At 40.3% G+C, this 20,493-nt stretch overlaps 1 protein-coding gene across 1 annotated transcript; it reads right to left on the reverse strand.

The window, feature by feature from the left end:
• Positions 1 to 114: 114 nt before the first annotated feature.
• LOC308321617 (protein NipSnap homolog 2-like) lies at positions 115 to 12,977 on the reverse strand. The gene is made up of 10 exons (XM_080772593.1): positions 12,860 to 12,977; positions 10,890 to 11,041; positions 10,733 to 10,778; positions 9,829 to 9,923; positions 9,166 to 9,236; positions 8,196 to 8,336; positions 3,724 to 3,755; positions 2,568 to 2,662; positions 2,227 to 2,310; positions 115 to 1,561 (listed from the first exon to the last, which is right to left on the reverse strand). Exons 1-10 carry the CDS (start codon positions 12,949 to 12,951, stop codon positions 1,497 to 1,499), a joined length of 873 nt encoding a protein of 290 aa, XP_080628719.1. The 5' UTR covers positions 12,952 to 12,977; the 3' UTR covers positions 115 to 1,496.
• Positions 12,978 to 20,493: the final 7,516 nt, after the last annotated feature.

Raw genomic sequence — 20,493 nt, forward strand, 5'->3', positions numbered from 1 at the left:
GATTATGACGATAATGGAATTGGGATTATCTCAATAATTGCGGTCAGGCGATTATGTAATAATTGTGACGGGCCTAGATGCACCAGAGATGGTAGAGACCAGTGTAATCAAGAGTCACAATGGTTCATGTTTTTAATGCACTGCTGTATACTAAAACATGTTAAAACATGCTGATCATTTCATCTTTTCAAGAAAGGAAAATGTCACTAGCACAGTACAAGATAAAAACATCCAAGTGCTTTGCATATCAAGATGGGGGGGGGGGGGGGGGGCGACCTTACTGTAAACAAAGAAACGGCCACAAGACGCAATGGGAAATACATAAAATACATCTCAACAATAATCTGAGGCTTTGACTTGTATCACCCATGTCAAATCTGTTCCATTCCTAGAATATAGTGTCCAGTGAAGAATACTAATGAATAATAAGAATATAATGTCCGGTTAATAAGCACTTGACTTGCAAAGGCTTTGATGTCGCATTTCAAAGTGCACTTTGCATTATTCCTATCATAAATTATGTTATAAACATGAAATATTTACATTAAATAAATAAATAGCCTTGATTTTGTATATTTGAGTACAGATAGTACCGGTAACTCATGTCTGTCCATAAGGTAAGCCCCCTATATATTAATTAAATTGACCCCTTATTGCATTTGCACACAGGTATTATATGCTACTGTACATAAGCTCTCCCTTCCAATGCCTTTATTGATACTTAATTGCACGCCGCTATCCGCACAGCGGAAATAGCTGGACTATAGAACACATTGCGCTGCGCTGCGTTGTGCACTTACAGATCGGCTATTTAAAATAGCTGGACTATAGAACACATTGCGCTGCGCTGCGTTGTGCACTTACAGATCGGCTATTTAAAATAGCTGGACTATAGAACACATTGCGCTGCGCTGCGTTGTGCACTTACAGATCGGCTATTTTCGGTGCACGACACCCACCCGCAACTAAGTCTTAATTCAGGCTCAAGAAGTCCTTTGGCTCTCTGTACTTACTGACCAATGTGTCATCAGACCTTGACCCAATATCTGTCAAGTTTAGTTTATACTTCATAGTACGACATTGATGCATTTTTAGCTTTTTGTTTCGTTATTTTTTGCCAAGCGACACCCTCACACAATGTAGTATAAACTAGGCTTCCTTAAGGTTTGAATAGTCGTCTCAGATCTCTCATCCTTCCACAGAACAATAAAACACTTGTGCACTCGCAATGAGTTTCCCAGAGTTTCTCTTTAAACGACAGATAAAATGGACTGTTTCATTGCCTCCTGTGTCTCGGCGATAATTCTGGACATCCTATTACCGGGTTTTTTCAAAATGATACATACAGCAGATCAAATTACAAAACAAAGAGAGCGATAGGAAGAGGGAGGGCTGGTTGGAAACAGGATAATATGTTGTTGAGGCCCACGGCAGTGACATTCTGAATGGATGTAACAATTCAAAGGGGTGCCATCTGATTTCAGCTTGTATTGGCTTTACTGTAGTGGGGAGGCCTTCGTTGGGATCATGATCCTGGAATCCATGTGTTGAATGAGAGGAACTGGAGAAAAGATGGGCGGGGGGGTTCAAATAGCGTGTCCACACAGTTCAAAGTCTGGTGTATTATGATTATGAATGGTGATAATCATGATAAAGGTAAAAGCTCAATACTCTGATACTAAAGCAGCGGTTCTTAATCTTTTCAGGCCGCAACACCCCAAAATAATCACTCGGTTCCCCAGATAAATATTGTGAAAATAGCCCATCTACAATTTCACAACGCCTCATGTTTGACCACTTTTATAGTATAGTTTGTTGATTGCTTGTCATAAAGGTCCTTAAATTGCCTCTTTAAAAATGTGTAGATGCTCTATATGCACTTATGATGTAGGTTTATTTACTGTTGAGTGAGAAATCAATGTTGCACATTAAGCTAATCATCACAGGCTGAGAACCACTGTGTTAAAGGACCATCAATCCGAAGCTTCAGTCGTGGCTATTTTTCTGTTAAAGGCGGCAATGATTCCATTGCTATCCACCCCTGGTATGAATAGGCCTTAACTCATCCACCGCTAAATGGCAGTAGCAATAGTTCAGCACAGGCCAACATAGATTTGTTCTGTTTTTTTAGAACGATTTGAATTAAATCATGATTATAATGTTATCAATGTAAGCCCCTTTAAAAATAATAATAAACATCTTTGGCCTGGAGTCAATATTACTCACCTGTGTAATACACTGCCTCATCCCAGCCCTCCTGCTGCCACGCTGCGCTCCTCGTGTTTTCTCTGGACTGGAGATCTTTGTAAGCTGAAATGAAAGACCGATCACACTGTATGACACTGCAAAGATGTGTATAGAACCTCATATGTCCAAAACTGTTACTCTTCCGGATTTCAATTCAAAAACAGCAATAGTGGCAGATCTACAAGCTCAAAACACGTTGCGTTGCTTTTGTGAGAGGCTTGTAGTATGATCAAGCAGGGTGTTAAATAAAAAATAAAAAAAAGTTTCTGCTCGACTGCAACGACACATTCTTACCCCAGAGGTGGAAAATATGTTCTTACCCCAGAGGTGGTGAACCATGTAGAGGTTCCCTATCTGGGAGAAAAAGCCTCCCACTGCCTCACTGTTCTGCTGTCGGTAGCTGATGGCTCTAGCCCTGTGGAGCACAACAACACTTAATGTCACCACACTGGACAACCAAACCAACTCAATGTCACCACACTGGACAACCAAACCAACTCAATGTCACCACACTGGACAACCAAACCAACTCAATGTCACCACACTGGACAACCAAACCAACCCAATTGTTAAAGGACCACGTTTCAACCTAACTTCATATAATTGGTCCTTACTAACACCGTTTTGTTCTCTTTTTTTGTCTCATAGGAGAGCTGTGGGCAGTTCAGAAACCTGTCCACCAGTGACATCGTTAGTCAGATTTCTTTTTAAACAAGATTGTTTTTAAACTATTTTTATTTTTATTATGGCTTCCATTTTCGCATTGCAACTTTTCAGGAATAGAAAGCCTGCAGTTTCTATTAGTTTGGATTCCCCATCAATGATGTCACTGGTGGACAGGGTTCTGAACTCCCTACAGCCCTCCTATGAGACACAGACTGAGTAGACTGAGTGAGGACCAATTATATGAAGATAGGCTGAAAAGTTAAGTGGTCCTTTAAGAACTGAGGCTGTCGGTCTATAGGACTCTCGATTGTGAGGTTGTTGGCAAAACCCAGCCCTAATGGACATTATTTGGAATTAACATATATATAAATTATATATATCAATATATCGATATATATATAGTATCGTGGCCTCTGTATCGTGAGGTTGCAGGCACCACTACTTGATTCTTGGCTTAAAATAATTGATTTAAATATATTTGTAAATCTCTATGGGAAAGAATTGTCAGAACCACACCCACTGCTATGCTCAGTAACGTTGACTGTATGGAGTTTCTCACAATGAAACCTATTCATAATATACAAAAATGTGTTTAACAAAATATGCATTTAACAACATTTATGGTTAGACATAATGTAATGTGAATAATATTGAAGGTACGGTACAGTAGATTGTCTGTCAAGGTTCAGTGGTAACCTATGACACTACAATATGAAAATAGATCCTCTCTGTGGAATATGTCTTATTAATGATGTCTGCACACAGTGTACAGTAACCACAGGCGTGTGATGTGTTCACTTCAAACCTTACCAGTAATTACCCCACTCGATCATGGTTCCAGGCTGCAAAATGTCAAACAGAACAAAAGAGGTATTAAAATATGATACAAAGCAGTGGTTCTTTAACGTTTTCATATCAAGGACCCCCTAATACGTATTTGACCACGGACCCCCATCTGAAAATATGTAAATATGTTGTGACAGGGACCCGACAGGTACCAGATCATAGCCGCTGCCTCTAGTGTTGTGGCTGTGGGTGTCACTCACTTTGGAGAAGTAGATAGACAGGTATTGAGGTGTGTGTGTGTGTGTGTGTGTGTGTGTGTGTGTGTGTGTGTGTGTGTGTGTGTGTGTGTGAGAGAGAGAACTACTGATATAGCACATTGAGTTGACTGTGTGTTAAATGTGTAAAACAAATAAATGTAACTTGACTGGACTTGCAGTGTAAAGGTATGAGGACAAGGCTTTGATAATGTGCTGCATAACTTCACCCTATAAGCCTGTCGCAATCCTGCTCTGATGCTTAGAACAACACAGAGCTGCTCTGGGGAATGAATTAATTCTACGCCTATGCCACCCAAAAATGTGGAATGCTCTACCAACAACCATGGAAAAGTGACTCCCCAGTCCCCACCCTCCTTCAAAAATGTCTCTTCTAGCTTGACAAAATAAATGACCCTTCTCTTCTAGCTTGACAAAAGAAATGACCCTTCTCTTCTAGCTTGACAAAAGAAATGACCCTTCTCTTCTAGCGTGACAAAATAAATTACCCTCCAGTTTTTGAGGGGCGATAGCCCCTATGTCCAGCTTTTAGTGTGTGTAAACACAAACTTTGTTCTAACACAAACATTAAATTCCATTGATAATGAATGGCCATTTTTACGTGATAGTGTAAACACAAACATTAAAAGCTGGACATGATGTATGATGATAAAAGCGCCTCTCACTTAAGACTTTTCTGTAAATATGCTATACTGTTCCTAGTATTGATGAATTCTTGTATAGTATTTTAAGTCTTTGTCTTGATGAATTGAATACATAGGACCACAATGGAAACAAGCCCTCGTGTTATGCTTTTAGTATTATTAACTATGTCAACTAATTACACTTTTTGCCAACTTTTAATAAAGCATTCAATCTCCAGTCTGTGAGGAGAGAGAGCAGCCCACATTCATTACAATTACAATTTACAATTTAGGCATTTAGCAGACGCTCTTAATCCAGAGCGACTTACATTAAGCAAGAACAAAAGCATGGGAATACATCACATAAAGACATTTATCATGAAACATGCGTAGCTAAGAAAGTAACAGTGGAATATCTATAATGAAACTATACATATAAGCTATACATCTATACTACTATGCTACACATATGTACTATGACGTGCTATGACTACTAGAATTGCTATCTAAGGGGGTGGGGTAAGTGCTATGGGCCATGATGGAGTCTGAAAAGGTGGGTTTTCAGACTGCGGCGGAAGATTGGGAGTGATGCTGCAGTTCTGACTGCAATGGGAAGTGCATTCCATAGTTTTGGAGCCAGAAGGGAGAAGAGTTTGGGACGTGTGGAGCGTTGTCCCGGCGTTTTTAGTGAGGGTACTTCCAGCTTCCCTGCGTTGGCTGATCTGAGTGAGCGGGAGGGTTTGTAGGGTTCGATCATACTTGCAAGATATGGGGGAGCCATACCTTTGGTTGCTTTGAATGCCAGCATCAGGGTTTTGTATTCTGTGCGGGCAGCGACCGGGAGCCAGTGGAGGGAGCGGAGCAGGGGGGAGACATGTGAGAATTTTGGCTGGTTGAAGACCAAGCGAGCTGCAGCATTTTGGATCAGCTGGAGAGGCTTAAGTGCACATGCTGGTAGGCCAGTAAGGAGGGAGTTACAATAGTCAAGTTTTGACAAGACTGTTGTCTGGATTAGGAGCTGGGCTGATTCCTGGGTGAGGAACGGTCTAATTCGTCGTATGTTATAGAGTGTGAACCTACAGGATCGAGTGACAGCTGTGATGTGAGTTTTGAACGAGAGCTGACTGTCCAGGACAACACCATTCTCACAGTGGGAGAACTGATCAGACTGATCAGATTGCAGAATATTAACCATATTAAACCCTAGAATCCCTTTTCTTTTTCATAATATGCAAAAAAAAACATTATTTTTATTAAAAAATAACCCATAAAGCAAATACATAATTCTACAACTGTCTAAAATGTAGGTGGACAGATAATAGTGGAGATGAAGTGAAACCTAAGATGTGAATATGTCATTCTCTAATTAGGCTCACTTCTAGTGAAATTAAACTGTTCCTCCTCATTTTTGCTGCTGACCCCCTGTAACACCAAGGAAGGACCCCTGGTTGTCCGAGAACCACACATTGGGAACCACTGACCTAGAGAGCTGATGTAACCCAGGTTTACTGTATGTCTGTATTTGTATCTGGTCACAGGTACTGCATCAGTTCACAGCTCATCACTCACTCACTCACTCACTCACTCAGTCACACCAGTTCCAATCAGCAATCATCACCACACCCTAGTCATCACCACACCCTAGTATAAAGCACAGCCATTTTGTCTCAGTCAGTGAGGTGCACATCACTGGCTGTGGCAGGTCTGTATTCCCATTCTCTTGCAAACAATTTACCATTTTACTCTTCCTCACAATACATCATATTAACACTGACCCTGATCATTGATTTTAGACTCCAAATATAATACTGAACTGAACTGATGAACTGAACTGATGAGCTGGACTGATTGAACTGAATTGTTTGAAATGAGTTGTTTGAAATGATGTTTATTTGAAATGTTTATTTGAAATGAGTTTGTTTGGAATATTTGTTTGAAGTGTTTTGTTTGGTTTTGTTTATTTAAACGGATTAACGGATGGACAGCTACTTTAATTATTTTGATAATATATTTACTTTTGGCCTCTTTTGTGTTCAGGCCAGGTTTTTCCTAGAGTTCATAACACCCATGATGATGATGATGTTGATTTGATGACGAACACAATGGCGAGCTAGCCCCGATCCAGAGCAATCCAATCCCCCCCCTTGCTGTCCTACCTGGACGGTAGGAATCACTGCGCACACACACACACACACACACACACACACACACACACACACACACACACACTCCCCCCTCCATAACTGCTACATACATTCCATTACAAGAACTGCCTCACATTCCCCCCTGACTTGAGTGACTATATGAACAATTGACTGGACGACTGAATTCCATATTTTGGGTTGAATTGTTTGTTGTTGTTTATTTTTCTTTTGTTTTTCAATAATAATATCCTTAAGTATAATTTTCAGTCTCTTGGTTCTTTTTATGTCTTCAATGCAAATCCCTTTTCTACCATATACCTACTTCTGACAGCAGTAGGCCTACTGGTCCAATATTCCCATATCACTAACAGTATATGCTACACTAACCTTGTGTTTTGGATCATACTGGATATAAAGGAATAAAGGATCTTATAAAACAGAGGTGTGATTTAATGCCAGAGCTTGATATAACCAACCCAAGTCAGGTCACAATCTGAAGCGTTTATCATATTTGTAGCCAGTTTGCATGTTTATTTTTGTCTGTGGATAGCTATAAATAGACAGGAAAGGAAGGGGACACCACTTTTACTGTAGCTCGGACTCCTTTCACCGTAGTAAGGATATAGGCTGCTGAAAATGGCACCAGCACAGCCATAAGCTGCATGGAATGCTATTCGGGGAAAATCTAAAAACGTGCTTGTTTAGTTTTATCGTGTAGTTAAGTAGGGGATTATGATGTTATTGTCCAAAACTAAGTTGTAGTTGGATCTGGGTGTGGGGAAAGGAAAAACTGCATTGTCGAAGCATTGGTGTGGAGTGGGTTTGGACTGGGATTTCATGTTGAACCCAGTGAAAGATCTGTCCTATGGCAGCGCGTCTAATGCCTCTTATGCTTGTTTTTCTTGACCATAATATATACGTTTTTAATTTTATTTAGATGGCATGTTATTTAGACAGATGCTAGGTTCATTGTTTACCTGGTATCCTATAGTTTCAATGTAAATACTTTTATTTTGATAACTTACTGTTTAGCCTGGTGCTAGGTTCTTGGTTTTACCAAGGCACTACACTGTCTCCCTGCATGTGTGTTTACTGTTTACATTGTTTATTATATTAACGGGTCACTATGTTAAATGAACAGTGAGGACTTCAGATTGTGTGATACATTTTAATATTTTTGAGCACTATATAAATGTGCGTGTGCTTTTCCATTTTGTTGCTGTTGGACAGAAACCTCAAATCTCCATATTTTAACTTTTTGTGTTTTTTTGGTAAATCAACCCCCTACTTGATCATACTACAGCGCCACACAAAAGTATCAAAAGTAGTAGATTCACAAGCTTGAACACAGTGTGAAGACACGTTTTGAGCTTGTAGATCTGCTACTTTTGCAATTTTTATGATTTTCTTGGTTTCCCCCAGACAACGATATGTTTATGAGTTCCAGAACTCACCCTCAGCTGGTAGGTGCGGAGCTCGTAGATATTGGGTCCCTCCCTGGGAACGGGTTCGTTCCAGAAGCTGAACTCCAGCAGAAGCTGGTTCTTACGAGACAACAGCATCTTCCCCCGTTCCTTCCTGTACGCCGTGAACTCCTATCAACGCATGCGCGACACACACACACACACACACACACACTACTGTTACACACAGAATGGACAGGTAATGCCATTAAATCAGTTACACTATGATCTCAAGTTTGAGGGAGGTAACAATGTTTATTCCTTTGAAGTTTAATATGACAGTAGAATGGACTAAAGGAGCTGGTTGTAATGAAAAAGAGAGAAGCCACCACAAGAACACTGGTATTTATCAAATGTTTTATTTTCTGTGAGCCTGTCCACTTGTCCAGTCTACATAGTTCTCCAAATAAAGCACTAGATGGATATTGTTTTCTGCTTAGATGTCTGTCATTGGTCAAACTTCCACATTGTCAAGAACATTGCTGACACAGCGACATCATGGACGCCACAGTGGCAGTTTTACGATTACAATACTTGGTAATCTCGTCAGCAACATTTTCTTAGTGCCAGCATGGAACTCAGAGAGTAGAACACCGTACTGGGTACTTATGCATGCCAGTGTGCCAGTTTACCAGGACTCCACCTTAGCCCGTAGTACTTGCCCTTGCCTTGACGACCTTGCAGTCTTATGCAAAGGCAAACGTGTACATTTGATAGCCAGTTATGTAGACTAGCCAGATTAATTTGTTGACCTGGCATCCTATGGTTTGTATAGTTTCAATGTACAGATGTTTGATATTATACTGTTCAGGCTTATTAAGGATTCTTGGTTTACCTATGATCCTAGATGACTATGTCTATGCATTTGATGTATTACCTCGTATTTACATGCTTACTGTAAATCGCGATGGATTAAGTGCGTCTGCTAAATGCCTAAATTGTAGAATCCAGTCGTCTTTACCGGGTTCTGCCTGAGCTTGTTCATCACTTCAGTGAGAGCTGGGTAGCCACCTCTGTACCGCCACAAATGGACTGGAGAAAAAAATAAAAATAAATCATTACTGGAGATGCAGCATAGAGCAAACTGTACACATCATATAAATCATTGTCCTCCAATACAATGGTTCTCAACCTGTGGATCACAAAAGACCATTACTGCATCAAAAGTAAACACCAAAAGAACTGGTCAAACATAGGCCAAATTGTCAGATAATATAAGAAAGCGCAAAAATTGTGAAAATATCTACACACAATGCACACAATGCCTCGCAACTTGAGGTATTGTGAGCTTGTAGATCGGCTATTTTCACAATATTTATCTGTGGAACCGAGTCAAACTAAATGTAATTCAACTTACAATTCCATGGACCCCCACCCTGCTAGTCCCCTGTTCAAATTATTATTGGGGGGGGTCGTGGCCTGAAAAGATTGGGAAACCCTTTGCCAGTTTGATCGGTTACAATTACATGAATGACTAACCAATTACCAGTCTCATTTAATGACAGTAGACATGCACAAATGTGTGTGTATAGCATGTAGCCTTTAATTTAAAAGGCTGCTGGTTGTGTGTGAGTGTGTGTGTGTGTGTGTGTGTGTGTGTGTGTGTTGATGCTAGGGCTCCTACCAGCCTGGTCTTGGTCTCCATACCAGGTGTTCCAAGTCCCCACCAGCTCACAGGGGTAGAACTTATCAGCATGGATGGATGGTAAAACCTCCTCACTGTGAAGGACCACAAACGCTTTAAATTAGGTCAGTCCCAACACTTGAGTGAAAGCATGTCATATATCGTTGCTGTCGGACAGAAACCTCTCATCTCCTTATTCTAACTTTTTGTGTTCTTTCGTAAATTAACACCCTACTGGGTGTCACACAAAAGCATCAAAAGTAGCAGATGTACAAGCTCGAAACGCGGCGTGAAGCGACACTTTTGAGCTTGTAGATCTACTTTTGAATTTGAATCCTGAAAAGTAAGTTTGAGGAGGGGGGAGTATGAGGGGGTGGTATTCTACGATGTACTATACCATGCTGTTATGTCAGACATCTGACAGGAATAGACCTGTAGACATCAGTGTTGCTAAGTTGCTCAGTATTTACCGCAACCTTTGGCTTGTTATTTTCCAGAGTTGCGGGAAAGAATTACGACTAGCGGGATGTGTTTTTTTTAAATATAGAAACGCTGTGGCTTCTTTGCAAATCTAATAAGCCAACATTTATTTAATGTACAGTATAATACGTACTATAATTCTCCAGAATCGGTCTGGCGTCATGAGCCATGGCTCAAGTATGTATGTGTAAAATGTTATAATAAATGACCAAAACTAATCTAATGTTTATTAGGAATATATGACAATATTATTGGGCTTGTTTTGGAGATTTGGCTTATTTCTCTCACAAGATTTGGCTTATTTCTCTTATAAGAGTTGGCAACACTGGTACAGTGCTGCCAACATTTTGTTACACACCTCAACATTTGTGCCTGCTGCACTGCAAGGAGATTGGTTAATATAACAAATAACACTTACACTTACTTAAGTTTGTTGTATGCCTCCAAGCACTCTGGTTTGACATTATGGACTGCACAGAAAATAAAGTTGATTAAAAACGACATATCATTGAATTAAGATATATTTTTTTATGATTTTGAAGAGGTACTGTAGGGATGAATTGAATGTGTGTAAAGCTTACACTGGATTTTATACAGGTTGCTCTCCTCGTTCTTAGTCAGCAGGGTAGCGTGTGCATCTTTCCTGGGATCAACCTTCCTCACAAACAGTGACTTGAACCAGTTGTCCTCTCTGTGTCTGACGCTCGACACCGCCAGACCCCTGCAAGTAATACTAACAATACATGGATTAAAGATAAATAAAATCTCACCACTGGAAAAAGTCCACGAAATATGCAAGACTATTCTGATTTTGTGGACGATGCTTCTGAACATATTACTAGTTTGACCATTTCAAATGCTCTAATCTTAAAATAACAACCGAAACTAGCCAGTCTACGAGCTCACAATGCGTCTGCTATGCATTGAGAGCTGGTATATAGATGTATCCATAGAAGACACGCTGGCTAATCCAAATGACTGAAATCAGTCGTGGCGACTGAGAACTTTAATCTGCATGATAATAACATTCACCTCAGGCCAGGGATATATACTGTACTTCTACTCCATTACAATTATTCGAAAGCCTAAGTTAATGCTAGTTACTTTGTAGATTTATTGTTATTATTATAAAACATACATTTACCACTTGGTATACTTCGGCTATTTGAAAAATCCTATTCTATAATATCTACAAGCTCACAATGTGTTGTGATGCAACGCCTTGTGAGCTTACAGACATCAGCTATTTATGGCAAAGAGGCTTGGTGTCAAATTATTGAGGATTTGAATGGTTAAATGTCTAAAAATAGTAAATACACATTAAAACGAAGCCAATAACAGAAAAGGCAATGTGTAAACTAACAAAAACAAAACTGATGATAGTGCTGTCAAACAAATCTATTAAAAAAAGTCTCTCTCTCTCTCTCTCTCTCTCTCTCTCTCTCTCTCTCTCTCTCTCAGCTAAGGGGTCATATTGGCCTGAAAATACCCTTGCACTAGAGCAGTGGGGTCTAGTGGGAGCAGTAGGGTTGGGACTCGGCCCTGAATTATTTTGGGGGTCCCCAGATGTCTTGCAACATTGTTTTCTCACTTCAACAGTAAACAAACAAACAAACAAACATACAGTATAAGTGTACAGGATATCTGCATATTTCTAAAGTTACAATTTAATTACTTTTAAGACCTTTTTAATATAAAATTGGCCAAATTGTCAAATATTACGTAAGAAAGACAAAGAGGTGGACATTGTGGAAAATAGAACAAGCTACAGGCGTTGTGGGCTTGTAGTTCGGCTATTTTGTGTTAAACGGAGTCAAACTAAATGTAATGCCAGGGTGGGGGTCCCCATGCAGTGCCCCAGAGACTACTGAAACATTGTCCCTTATGTATCATGTATGCATTTTTGTAAAATCTTGAATCCATATCAGTTACATGCACCAATCTTATCTAAGAAAGATAGTCATGCACGTTTCACTTATAACAGTGAAGTAAAGACAATATTTCAGCTAATAAAATAGATAGACAATGGTGTATCCACATAGCAGGGTAATAAATAAATAAACAGAAGCATCCGACATGACAGACAGTCGATCCATGCAGTATGTTGAACTTTCAACCTCCTCTACACATCAAAACAAAATAAGTTAAATACAGTACGTGTTCTTTCCACAACATTAAAATTACATCCCAGAGAAAAATAACAAATCATGACCTTGAGCATGAATAATGGTGTAAAAACAATGCATAATTCCAGCCCTAACAGCTGTGCTTATGTTATGATCATGCTATAAGCATACCGTCGAAACAATCGACCATATTAGTCAATAATAGGACCACAAAAATGTTGTAGTATTCTGAAACATTTAACTTTGTGGGACAGTCCAGTCACAGCAGTGGCTACCTGAGATGCTAAAGCCCAGTCCCATCCATTTCCACTGCAGAACAACACAGCTTTAAGCTAACACAAGCTGCACAAAAACCATTAAACCATCAACTGCCAAAGGTCTCTCAAACTTGAACAATGAACTAATAATGTGAATGAGGATCAGACCTGTTCAAAACGACGACGTGTCCTGACCACTGGGCCCTGGTTCTGACCAGAGCAGGTCCATTGATCATCTTCTGAAGGACTCGGGTCGCCATCTTCACGGTCTTTAAATGACCCAGGAAGGCAGCCACAAGAGGAGCCTTGTTGTTGTTGTTATATCTGGCCACCAGGTGGGGGTAGAATACCATCATTCATGTTTCACACTCATGTTGGGTGTTGATATCCACCTATTATAGCGCACGCATGCGCGCACGCACTCACACACGCACACTGTGGCACACACACACTTCCAATCCAATCCGGTAGGCCGACAGTTTTCAGCTGCGACAAGACGAGTGCGCAGGTGCGCCATGAGGTGCGCGCACACCTGGGACCAGCTGCTTTTAGTGAATGATGGTCTGATGGTGGAGTCTTAATTCATTAATTAATGAACTACGTCTTTATCTCCCTGACCCTGCTTGCCCTGTAGGCCTACAGGTGCAGTACCAGTGTTTAGCCTACTAAACAGTAATTAGCATTAGCATATTATTTAGCCGATGTTTTTCCCGTCTCCTGTGTGTACCAAAAACAGTCCTAAACAAACATCGTCGAACAGGTAAGTTCTTCTAATAAGTAGGCTACTTGACAAGCATTGTTCATTGTACTCTGGGCTATATCTTGCGCCACCCAATACCCCTTTGACCTTATCCCTGAACTTATTTGCCTTTTTTTCGACTAACCTGCATGGAGTCATGGACTGAACCATGGAAGATAATGCATCATAATGGCTCTCCATATCACTGTGCTACATTAGAAAACATGAATGTGTAACCTAAATCAGTTGTTCCTGCAAACTGGGGTTTTTTATTTTGGGGGGTATTTTTGGGGGGTGATTAGCAACATTTCTTTCTCATGCACTCAACTGTAAACAAACCAACATAGGCTACAGGAACATAAGTGTAATGCCTACAATTCCAAGTGCTTGTGGGGGGGGGGGGGGGTGATTTATCATTTTGAGGGTCGCAGCCTGATAAGTTTGTGAAACTTTGACCTAAAGTTGGACGAAATTAAGTGTGGTCAACTATGGTAAATGCATTTACTTGAATATTGTACATAAGTACAAGGTAGCCTACTTTTACTTTACTGTAGTATAGTATACTTTACTAGGCAAATATTATTGTACTTTTACTACACTTTAATGATTTGCAAACTTTAGTTACTTTTGATTATTATTACAAAACATGCATTAAACACTTTAGCCTGTGGCTATTTGAAAATAGCTGAGCATCGTGATCTTGTAGATTTCTATTTTCAAAAGCTTTGAAATTGGCTTTTCTACAATGAGTATTTTGACTTTTGGTAATTAATGCCAAGATAATTTTGTACTTTTGCTCAAGTCAATATGAAATACCGAACTTTCTTTTCCTTTTTGTATTGATACATGTACTTTTACTCAAGTAAAACAAATATGAGTACTTCTCTTCCAACAATGGGATTTATTTATGCATTTGCAACAGGAAGGAACTGACAAGATACAGGTTTTATTACGTTTTATTAAGTTATAGTACATTTTATACACAATGTGCTCTTGGAATTTTTTTTAAAGAAAGACACTCATTACCTCAAGGCAAGTGACATATAGAAAGAATTAAGAAAAACATAATTTAGACTTGTGCATGATTTAAAATATGGAAAATTCATCTAACAGAGAGCATATTTTCCCAGCGTTCTTGACTCTAGAAGAATGCTTACCACCCCTGGAATTCTGAGGGATTTGCGCTCAATCCAAAGCCATTAATCATAGCAAGGAGTGTTTCAAAGGGATATGTTTTGGCTTGGAATATTAATAGGCAATATATGACCCATGTCTGGGAATTCAAAAGAAGATTGCATTATTTGCAGTTCTGGCCTTTCAGTTACAGTTGGCTGCTTTGTGGCCCTGGCCTACTGTATGCTTAACTGTATGTTGCTAACTTGCTACATATGAAATATTCACTTAGTTTTACTACTTAGTTTAAAATGGTGCCATAACATTTGGGGGCTTGGTGGTCTCGCATGGACAGACTGTTCCTCTCGCCGTCTGATCATGATCAAGTGATCATGGTCTTCCTCTTCAAAATAAGAGCTATACTTGTAATGATTAGTCAACACTAGTTTTATTTCCTAAGTGAACCTACAGGATGTGTAGCGCCCTGAGAGATAATGCTTTGAATGGGTATCGATGGATCGACCATCTGACAGCCCCCTTGGGTCACGGGCCGGGGGGAAATGACACCCCCCTCCCCCCCGGCAGTTCCGCGCCTGCGCCTCACAGCTAGAAGGTCCCAGGTTCGATTCCTACTGGGGACGCTGTTTGCGCTGGGGTTGTGCTCTCATCAGCGCCCAGTGTTGGCGAAAGTGTCCTGTGTGGAGTTGCATGTTCTCCCCGTGTCCCCTAGGGTAGCTACTAGCTACCCTCACAAAAAAATGCATTAAGCTGGTCTCTATATGGCCTCCCCCTGGTCAGCTTGATGGGGGGGGGGGGAGAGGAACTGGTTGGAATAGCGTGTTCCATCCACACGCTACGTCCTACCGACAAAACTCCCCCTGTCAGGTGATAAAAAGTGGCCTGCTCACTCCTCATGCATTGAAGCTCAGTTCAGGACTCTCTCCAGGTTGGCAGTGGGAGTGTAGCGCCCAGGATTACAGTTTAGGCAATAGAGCGTCGCAGTCCCGCCCCCTCGAGAGACCCGGAAAAGAAATCGCCGTTCATTTTCCTCATACCTCATTTCAAGTGTTTATTTAAAGACGGTTACGCCGCGGACAAAGCCAACTCGGATCGTGACAAATCATGACAATGAACACAATATTTTGGGCGATCAAATCATTAGAAGAAAATAAAGGCAGGAGACAACACTATTTGTTTTGTTTTTCTTCTTATAAATTATTTGATCGGCCCAAAACACATTGTGTTCATTGTCATGATTTGTCACGATCCAAGTTGGCTTTGTCCGCGGCGTAACCGTCTTTAAATAAATACTTTAAGAAATGCCTATGGGACAAATGCATTGGGATTTATTTCCTGGGCCACTCGTTGTTCTAAAAGGGGGAGGGACTGCGACGCTCTATAGAGGGTATGCACGTGACATCATCATCAAACCAGGAAGTTATGCAGGAATGCCTACTGAGTGGAAAAAGACTACTTTCTGGCCTTGACAGCCCATACATCCAAACAGAAAAGTCCTATCTGATTGCATTAAACAATGTTAAACTCACTTTGCATGTTGCTTTGACACTCGATTTGCCACTCGATGTGCCATTCACTTTAAGCATGCGCATACCCTCTATTGGCATCTTGGGATAAATAATGTTATTGCACTTTTAGAAATGCCTTTATGTCGGTTTGGTATTTTCAATGCCCTAACTATTGAACAGTCCGGCAATGAATGAGTTAATACAATAAATTCCCCTAGGTCAAGTTTCTGAGAGCAACAGCTGTGAAAGCAACTGATATAAACTCCAGTACTCCACACGAGAGACCATTCTAGAATGCCACCTATCATGTACTGTAGATTAGAACAGATCTTTGTTTTTCTTTGTTCGCGTTTTATGAAAGCCCCACATATGCCATGTTCCCCACCCCACTAAGTCCTGTCGGTTCTGGGGTGGATCTGTGACAAATTGGAGAACTAAAGCCCACTCCATATACGTATGTGACGGTCTTTGTTTCTCACTTTCCCTCGCTCCCTATTTTGTGTTGTCTTTGGCGCTGATCTGCACATGCTTTCTGTTAAACAGCTGTCCAAGAAACCGCTGTCAGACATTGTGAGAAAACGTTTGGGACGTTATCAGTTAGAGACAGTCTTTTTATTTTATTGTATTCTTTATTGTGTGGATACAATGCTAACTGTTACTGTAGATGTTGTGTCTGTCGCAAACTAACTGTAATGAAGGTAACGTTTGTCCTGTCTGAAGTGAGTAGATCAACCACTAAACCCGATATACTAAGTTGACGAGGGTCCCTCTGGGGTCTTTACTTGGGACTTCTCCTTTTTTGCTTCTGAAAGTGTGGTCCAGGGACTCTTATATTACCGGTCTGTAACTCTGTGAACAAAATCTATCTATTTGTACACTTTCAGATTTATGGGGGTCCTTGAAATTAAAAATAAGCTTGAGAACTACTGCTCTACTGTGTGTGTGTGTGTGTGTGTGTGTGTGTGTGTGTGTGTGTGTGTGTGTGTGTGTGTGTGTGTGTGTGTGTGTGTGTGTGTGTGTGTGTGTGTGTGTGTGTGTGTGTGTGTGTGTGTGTGTGTGTGTGTGTGTGTGTGTGTGTGTGTGTGTGTGTGTGTGTGTGTGTGTGTGTGTGTGTGTGTGTGTGTGTGTGTGTGTGTGTGTGTGTGTGTGTGTGTGTGTGTGTGTGTGTGTGTGTGTGTGTGTGTGTGTGTATTACACATGTTGAGTGCTCCCCCGTCCTTGAAACGATCAGATTCCTCACTCCTAGTAAATGATTAGAAAAATAGTCGAGTATCAAGTATATATCGGGCTTTATGAGACCATAGTCCAACCAGCAGTTACAGTTACAACTGTGGCTTTGTAACAAAACTCCTATGTAATCTTTACTGGGTCCGTATATTTTCTCCCATCTACAGATTGCCCTGCTTCAGTCACTGAGAATATATACAATAGAACAAGAATCTGGCAAATGGAGGAATCCTGAGTAACTCGGCTGTGGAATTTCATGCTGTCCACGCTCTGTATCCTCCCGGCTGCCCAGGCATTGCACGCTTTCTCCTTCATTCCCCGCCATCAGGTCAGAGGTGTGAATGAAAAATTAAGTGGCCAGCATTCTTTGCCAAAAATAAGATTTTGTAAGGACAGCAACCGACCTCCCCCACGCCTCAAATGTTTGCCTGGGAACAATTTAAGCCTTTACATCACGTCTCATGTCAGACTCAGGCAGTAAGGTATCCACAGATAATAGCGGTTTGCGTTTCTCTCGGCCAAGCATCACAAGCCACCAAGGAGGCAGGTCTCAGTTGGTTGTAATTCCTTAATGACATGGAAGACAAACGGCTTGGGCTAAATCTGGCTCTTGTCCCTACTGTTCCAGAGCGGGCATTTTCATAGTGACTGTTGATATTCGACTGATGAATAGTGCATATTTTATGTCTTAAGTTTTGACATGGTAAGTTGAGAGAAAATTGTGTTCACATGCTTTTTCTCTGGAGAAATCTTTATTTCATTCAATTAATCACTTAAACTTTATATAGGCTAGTCTATTAAACTCTATATAGTCTCTGTCGGGTGGAAACCTCATATGTCCAGAACTGTTACTTTTCAGGATTCAAATAAAAAAAATGCAAAAGTAGCAGATCTACAAGCTCAGAACATGTTGCTTTGCGCTGCGTTTTGAGCTTGTGACACTACAGTGATACTGTATAATTAAGTAGGGCGTTAAACACAAAATGTCAGAATATGGAGATAGGAGGTTTCTGCCCAATGATTGTGATGTGACGCATTGCGAGCTTGTACTGTAGATCGGCTATGTTCGTTGAATGTTTGCCTCTTACGACATTGCCAAATGCTACACTAGGGTTTGTCATTAAAGGGGAATACCACTCATTTTCAACATTGAACTACAGGTATGTCATTAATATACCTTAGAGTTATTGTATGGAAATAATAATAATAAGGTCCCCTCCTTCTGTGTTGCCTAGAACTGGAGGTCTAGAACTTGGGGTCATGTGATCAATGATATCATGTCGGTCTATAAGCCAAAGAGTACAACGACAATGTTGAAAATGAGTAAAGGGTATTCCCCTTTAATCAAAATGTATTTCCAGTTTTGTAAATGAATGACCATATTTTATAGGTAATGGACAGTGTTATGATATTTTCTGTCTTTCAATGACACATAACCACACCAGAAAGTAATACTAAAGTTTTATGTCCGCCTTTTCTGAAGAATTACCGTATAATGCAATACCATATTTGAATCGATAGCAGATATATCACAAGGAGCTGACCCTAAACAATGTGGTGCAGTTATCATGCACTAAATTACAATAACAGGCAAGGGGAGCTTTGTGCTGACTGACAGTCCAGTCTTGTTTGACCTTGTTTTCAGTGTTCTCTTGGGCAATGCCTTCACAGACCAGATCAGAACCCTATATTTCAAGGGAATTGTTTCAGTATTTCCTGTCCAGGAGAATCCAAAAGCCATGCTCCCTCCTGTGGAGGTTTTAGCCGTTGCTCTGTTGGTCATTTGATCCTGCACGATACCTCACTTTTCCGTATACCGGTATGGTACTGTGTAGACTAGTGGTTCTCAAACAGTTTCATGTCAAGGACCCCCAAATAGGTTGCCACATATTTGGAGTTGAACATCATCCTGTATAATTTAATTTAGTTTAAATGTCAAGTACAAAGTTGAATATTGTGATCAAAGGAATTAGATTTAAAAAAGTGTTATAGTTGGGCTTATCATACTGTTATGTTTATCAATGTATTAAAGTATGCAAATTGCTAACTAAATTAAATTCAAGGTGCTATAGTGAAAAGTGACATATGTGTAGGGGTTGCCCTGAGCCCAAGTTTGAGAACCACAGGGGAGGGAATACCACCTATTATTGTCTCATTGGACTAACTTGTAGCTGGTGAAATGGTAGTGAAATAATTCATCATTATTGAAAAACATATATCTTCTCTTCTGGGGGTCCCTGGCAAAAAAATTCTAATCGGGGTCCGCAGCCTAAAGACCTTTCCATACGGGGAGTGACTTGACGCGTCTCATTTTCAATGAGAGGCATGCATTTATTTTCGATTACGCAAGCGTATTTTCACAGGCGCGGCCCAATGGAATTGTTGCACACGTGCTTGTTTCATACACTATGTTTCATATACTAGACTTGGATTGTGTGGTGACCTTTTTTTCAAACGGGTGGTACGAAGTACCGTTGAGTGGTTTCCAACGAGCGCTTCCAAACTCCAATGCTCCATGCTGTTCAATGTTTTTCCACTCAGTCTAGAGCAGGGGGGCGTGTCCCGGTGGAAATGTCATGCATGTGCATATACCAATATGGGGGCCATTGGCACAAACGGGTTTGAGAACTGCTTATGTAGACCATAAATGATCAGCTACATCTCATTATTATGTAGACCATAAATGATCAGCTACATCTCATTATTATGTAGACCATAAATGATCAGCTACATCTCATTATTATGTAGACCATAAATGATCAGCTACATCTCATTATTATGTCGAACATAAATGATCAGCTACATCTCATTATTATGTAGACCATAAATGATCAGCTACATCTCATTATTATGTCGAACATAAATGATCAGCTACATCTCATTATTATGTAGACCATAAATGATCAGCTACATCTCATTATTATGTAGACCATAAATGATCAGCTACATCTCATTATTATGTAGACCATAAATGATCAGCTACATCTCATTATTATGTAGACCATAAATGATCAGCTACATCTCATTATTATGTAGACCATAAATGATCAGCTACATCTCATTATTATGTCTAACATAAATGATCAGCTACATCTCATTATTATGTCGAACATAAATGATCAGCTACATCTCATTATTATGTCTAACATAAATGATCAGCTACATCTCATTATTATGTAGACCATAAATGATCAGCT

This window comes from Protomyctophum bolini (assembly GCF_963924005.1).
Source record: "Protomyctophum bolini genome assembly, chromosome: 9".
In the NCBI taxonomy this organism is placed as follows: Eukaryota; Metazoa; Chordata; class Actinopteri; order Myctophiformes; family Myctophidae; genus Protomyctophum; species Protomyctophum bolini.